Raw genomic sequence first — 6,095 nt, 5'->3', positions numbered from 1 at the left:
GGAACAGTGCTGTGCTGTGATCTAGAATTCCTCGAAGGCGGAACGTACGCCGTGGCGTTGAGTTTGGAGCCTTCAGTCTACTCGCAAACACAGTGGTCCAGCTATCGCACTGACCAGGGCATTCTTCTGCATCTCCTAACTTCCTGCTGAGGAGAAATTTCAGTTTTCATATTCCCTTAACAACATTTCTTTTCCTGTGCCAGTGTTATTCATTTATGTCTCAAATGTCATAGAGTAGAGAAAATGTCGCCAAAATGTAACAGAAAGCCTCAGGCATTAGAGGTCAGTGGTTTGGTTAGTCTCTGTTGCTGAAGTAAAACACACTCTCAGTCCTCCTTTCAATACCTGGCCCCTTATATCCGCGTATGCGCCTGAAAATAAATAGTGGTTATGTTAGAAGCTGCTTCTCGGTGTTTCCCAAATGATATTTTCTTCCACTAAAATAAAAGTAAATCTCTGAAAAGAATTTCTATTAGTCTTTTTATTCTGTTATCTCATGTCCTTAGATTGACTTCTTAAGAAGTCAATAATGACTTCTTCAATATCGACTATGCTTATCACACAACAGACGAAGATATTGAGAGAATGAACTCCACTGAAATTGGTGAGAAGCCAATTCCATCCCCCTAATATTACACTAAATATTAGAACTCAAGGAGAAAAAACTTAGCGCCAGGTTTTGCAGTTTCTTATTAATTAATTTCGTATCCCGGGTGTGCTTACATCAACTTTTCTGGGCTACTTTGTGTTTTACCGATGATGCCTCATAACTCACTTTAACCTTGGTCGACCATTGTCTGCCCATCAGCAAATCTCATGGACCAACAGCGGTAGATGGGTGAAAGTGCTGTGTGACTAGACCTTACATGCACCTTCACATGTTCTTCTATTCATGTTTCATCGCTGCACACTCCGGCGATTACCACACACGACGAGAGAAAGGTTATGAAATCAAACAGGAACTGGAAGTCGATGCTCAAGGACTGAATATATTTTAAGTGAACAGGAAGGATTTGTCTTTTCCATATTGATTCACATGCTTAAGAAAATGTGTGAGAATAAGGCATCTGCAGAGTTTAAATTGTACATGAGAGATAACTGAAGATACATCAAGGAAATTATTTTAAATCTGAATAAAAAGGATGGTGAAACGGGGTAAAATTAAAAGCAAAACCAAAAACTCTTTTCTAATGGGAACGTGAATCAGGGTGTAACCTAGATAAAAACAAACAAGCACTAGTATTGGATATAAATTTAACAATACCAGGTGAGACAAAAGGGACCTCATTACATTTCAACTTGAGATGATATTTCTGTGTAAGAATATCCAAAAAAACATTACATGGAACATGCTTATACATTTACTTGTGGTTTATTTGAAATACATGTTTACCTAGGCATCTTGTAATTTTGTTTGTTAACTATAGCAACCCAAATGTGAGTACCAAAAAAATAGAAATCATAGAAGCTGCATTTTAGGAGCTCAATTCTAGGACTAAATTATGTTTTGTTTTGTTTTTTCCCAGTGGTCTCTTAATAACTATTTGGTAAACAAGCTAATATATTTCAAATATATAACAGCGGTCCTGGATTTGTGAGGATTGGTCAGAAACATTTAAAGTTCTCAGGACTCAGGACAGAGAAGAAAGTCAACATTATTTAGCAGGAACTCTTATCACTCTTTCAACATGGTTACTGGAATAGCCTTCATTCCCGAGCTTCCTAAAATTGGGAACATGTTCTTTCCCCTGAAGTTGGTTCAATAATCACCTTCGCAAAAAGAAAAGGAATATAGGTATTTGATACTCAGAAAATGCACAATGTAATGTAAGGGGGTAAAATTCAAATAGATACCTTTTCTGAGTGGAGGAAAGGAAGAAGAGAATTCTGTGAGAATAATTCAAACTCGATGAAGTAACTGAGACATGAACAGCAATTACCGAAGAAGCTTATGTTTTAGATGCTTTCCACTTTCTCCTGGAGACATATCAATAGAGCTGGTCAACGCCGACTGGAGGTAAGGGAAGGCAGTGGAATGATAAACTTTGGTGCCAAGCAGAAAAGCAATATTAAAAATTCAAAGTGTGTTTCTATTTAATAGAGGCTAGAGAATACCAAACCAAACCAAACCCATTGCCATCAACTCAGTTCAGACTCATGGCTGCAGGACAGGGTAGAATGGCTGCTTGGGTTTCCAAGACTGTACCTCTTTATGAGAGTAGAAAACCTTGTCTCTTTCCCACAGAGTGACTCTGGTGGTTTTGAACTGCTAAACTTGCAGTTAACAGCTTAACTTTTAGTGTGCTGTGCCACCAAGGCTCCTTAGAGGACTTAATAGTTTTGTGAAATTCAATGGTCACACAGTTTCCAAGAGCCTCTTTGACTTTAACTAAAGAGAGTACTGTTCCCAGCTCTGCGTCTTTCACATGTGTGTGGGGGGAATTAAAAGCCTGTGAGAGTGATTTTATTAGCTAAATTATAGAAGAGGTATAAGAAAGTAATTCTCTTTTGAGTTAAGCATTAATGTGAAGCCCTAAAGTTTCTATTAGCATTCATTTTTATTGAAAGTGTGGATTGAAGAGCTTATGTTATCCTGCATTATTTTAAAGTTTAATATCAGCAAGTGTTTGATTGCCATTAAGTGATAATGGAGGAGGACTGTTCCGTCACCAGAGTCCCTGACCTATTACGTTCCTCTACGATAAAAGGGAACCGTTAGACATAGAAGACTGTTTTCTCTCTTCAATCCTTCTGTTCTCAGGCAGACTTTCCGCGGCAATGCTGACTTTTCAGGAGTCACGGACGCTCCTGACATCCAGGTGAAGACCCTTTAAAAAAATGCCTTTTCATAAGAAGGCTGGAGGAGTTCACCATTGTGGGTTCTAGCCTGGAACCTACAGCAAAAAAAATAATTCTAGGAAATAATTAGTTCATATTCTTATCGGAAACCTTGAGCAGTAAAATGGAATAAACCCAAATCATAGATTCTGTTTGGAGGAGAGATAAACAGGACTGAATATCTGTAGTTCTAAAGTTGGAGTCATAAAAGCTTTAGATGCAGTGAGATCTTTCACTTCATTGGATTACAGTTTCTACACTTAACATTTACTGATGAGTATAAGTCATTATAGTGATAAACTGTCGCCCACTGATGAAAGGTACTATACTGAGGACATGAATTCACGTAATGGCATCGCAGAGCAATACATGGAAGAGTGTTGCAGAAGAGAACTTTTAGGACTAGGATTAATACCAATAATAATGGTCATTGTAATGACACTTATGACTTGCATTTATTGAATTGCATTTTTTTTGTTATTCAAAGTGTGTTTATTTAGGGGAAGAAAGTGACTATAAAAAACACTTCCATAATGTTCCAATGAAGTTGAAGATTCTAACAATAACCCACATCATTTTAGATTTTTAAGTGTGTATTTTTGTGTTTTAAATTTTATCAAAGAGCTATTCAATATACTTCATCATTTTAACTTTCCATGAAAACCAAATAAAATCTCATTAGAATTATTTATGTTTTTATCTGATTGTTTCAACTGTACACCCAAGTACAAGAGGCAGGTATCTTCGGAGAGGTGCGAGAGTTGTTCTTTCATGAATGCCCTCCAATAGTGAAACCAGTAATTTTTATCTATGCAGTCACACATGCATACATATGTACTTCAAAGAGCAAGCGCCATCTCTTCGTCCATTGTTACCTCAATGGTAAGAATGGGGGCCACCAGGCATTGGTGGAGCACCAGATGGTCCTGAAGGCACTTGAGAAGGATTATTAGGAGTGGGATAGAGTCCTGGTGTGGGATATGATCCTGCAGGGGCAGGGTAGGGTGCTGGTGGTCCCCAGGCACCTGGTGGAACAGTGCCCCATGGAACTGGGGGTGCAGCCCCTGGAGCTTGGGGAGGAGGAGGAGCAGAATATGGCCCTGGAGATGGATATGGCATCTTGGGGGCAGGATATTGCCCTCCCATTCCTGGTGCCCATGGTCCAGAAGACACGGATCCCCATGGACCTAAGGGGCCAGCGGCAGCTGGATCTGTAGGTGCACCATATGGTCTAGGTAGCTCAGGAAAGGGCATATTTGGTGCAGGATATGGCCCTGTGGGGCCAGGGCCTGGCACAGTTGGGGCTGGATAAGGACCACCAGGTGGGGGGCATGATGGTCCAGAAGGAGGAAAGGGTGCTGGGGGTCCTGGAGGCGGTCCAGTGGGAGGCACAGTGGGGTACATTCCTGCTGGTGCAGGTCCGAAAGGCACAGTGGACGGTGTTGCACTTGGTGGGAGTCCAGATGGCACAGAAGGTGGAGCACTTGGGTTAGTCCAAGGGTTGGACCCCAGCCAGCCTTGGGGAGGTTGACCAGGCTTTGTATTGCTAACCCCAGAGGTTTTGGCAGGAGAGTGTTCAGGTAGGGCATCGTCCAAGGAAAATTCATCCGACATTGTTTACTAAAGTTGTTTACTTCGTTAATCTTATTTCACCTCTGAGAACACAGATTTAGAGCAATTACATGCTTCAACCACTGGTGGCTGACCCATGGTGATCAAAGTTTGCACCTCGGTCTTCTGCCGTTAGAGTTAGCTTCTCACATTTTCTCAGGGCAAAAGAAAGAAATGCCAAAGGAACGCTTCACAACCATCATTGTTTATGCAGATATTTAGTTCATAAAATATTTTCACAGATTTTTAAATTCAACAACTGGTTCACGAAGAAAACATATTTTGACTTCTAATTCATCACAGATGCAAGGATTATTGAGTTTTAAGGCTGATTTTGTTCATACTGGGGCAGCTTTCTGCTTTTTTTTTTTTTTGCTTAAAAAAATATAATTTTATTGGGGCTCATACAATTCAACACAATCCATACATACATCAATTCTGTAAAGCACACTTATACATTTATTGCCCTCATCATTATCAAAATTCGCTTTCCTCTTGGGTAAATGGAATTAGCTCCTCATTTTCCTTTTTCCCATCCCCCTCCTTCCCCGCTCCCCCCTCCCTCATGAACACTTAATAATTTATAAATTATTATTATATCTTATCTTACACTGCCCGGAGTCTACCTTCACCCACCCTTCTGTTGCCCATCCCCCAGAGAGGAGGTTATATGCAGATCCTTGTGATCGATTCCCCCTTTCTACCCCCACCTTCCCTCCCAGTATCACCACTCTCACCACTGTCCTAGATTCCCTGTGTTTCCAGTTCCCATCTGTACCGCTGTGCATCCTCTGGTCTAACCTGGTTTGCAAAGTAGAATTGGGATCCTGATAGTGGAGGGGAGGAAGCGTTTAAGAACTAGAAGAAGGTTGTGAGTTTCATTATTGCTACACTGAACCCTGAGTGACTCATCTCCTCCTGACTACCCCTGTGCAAGATATGTCCAGTTGTCTATAGATGGGCATTGGGTCCCCATCATGCACTACCCTCATTCACAATGATATGATTCCGGCCCCCCACCCCGCCTTTGATGCTTGAAGCCTGGTCCCTTCGGCCCTTCATGATCACAGAGACTGTGAGAACAAGCAGTGAAATGTAGTGAGGCTGTAGCAAACTGTGGCACTGAGGTAATTAATGTACCCGCGTTAACAGCTAGTCAGCATGAAAGGGCAGTGCGTTCTACAGATTATGAATTTCTAATGAGTAAATGAGAATCCTATTGAAGAAACCGATTTCATGGATATTCTCAGTATGCAGCAGTCTGTTGAGCCTGTGAGAAGCTGATCTGTTTATCTTCTCATTTGTTCTGTGCGGAAGGGCTCTGTGACACTGCCAACAGAGCAGCAAGTGCCCTTAGGCCTTGGGGACCAGAATCGCCTTAACTTTGTATGGAGACGCACGCAGAAAGGCGCCCATCCACCACAGTGACATACTTTAATGCTGAAATTTGAAGGCCTTTTGAACGTTTCCCAAACTGTTTGGGACATAGTGCCAAACGAAATATTCCTGCTTATTAAAGAGTGAAGGCAAATCTTTACTCCCTAAATAGCTGTAATTCCGCTGGCTTCACACCACTGCTGTCAAGAGCGTTCGTTGATAGCAATGAGTAAGCCTTAAGTGCGTTTTCTCTTGTCCGGTACCACTCA

General features: G+C 41.4%; 1 protein-coding gene across 1 annotated transcript; it reads right to left on the bottom strand.

Moving 5' to 3' along the window:
• Nucleotides 1–3,381: 3,381 nt before the first annotated feature.
• On the bottom strand, nucleotides 3,382–4,452 carry LOC101650654 (MAPK-interacting and spindle-stabilizing protein-like). Its single transcript, XM_004704325.2, has one exon. The coding sequence runs from the start codon at nucleotides 4,450–4,452 to the stop codon at nucleotides 3,715–3,717; it is 738 nt and encodes a 245-aa protein (XP_004704382.1). The 3' UTR covers nucleotides 3,382–3,714.
• Between the last annotated feature and the right edge of the window lie 1,643 nt (nucleotides 4,453–6,095).

This window comes from Echinops telfairi, unplaced genomic scaffold (genome assembly GCF_000313985.2).
Source record: "Echinops telfairi isolate 266 unplaced genomic scaffold, ASM31398v2 ScPeMD7_7467;HRSCAF=8505_1, whole genome shotgun sequence".
Classification (NCBI taxonomy): domain Eukaryota; kingdom Metazoa; phylum Chordata; class Mammalia; order Afrosoricida; family Tenrecidae; genus Echinops; species Echinops telfairi.
Note: the sequence above shows the minus strand (reverse complement) of the source record. Positions and strands in the feature narration are given on the sequence as shown.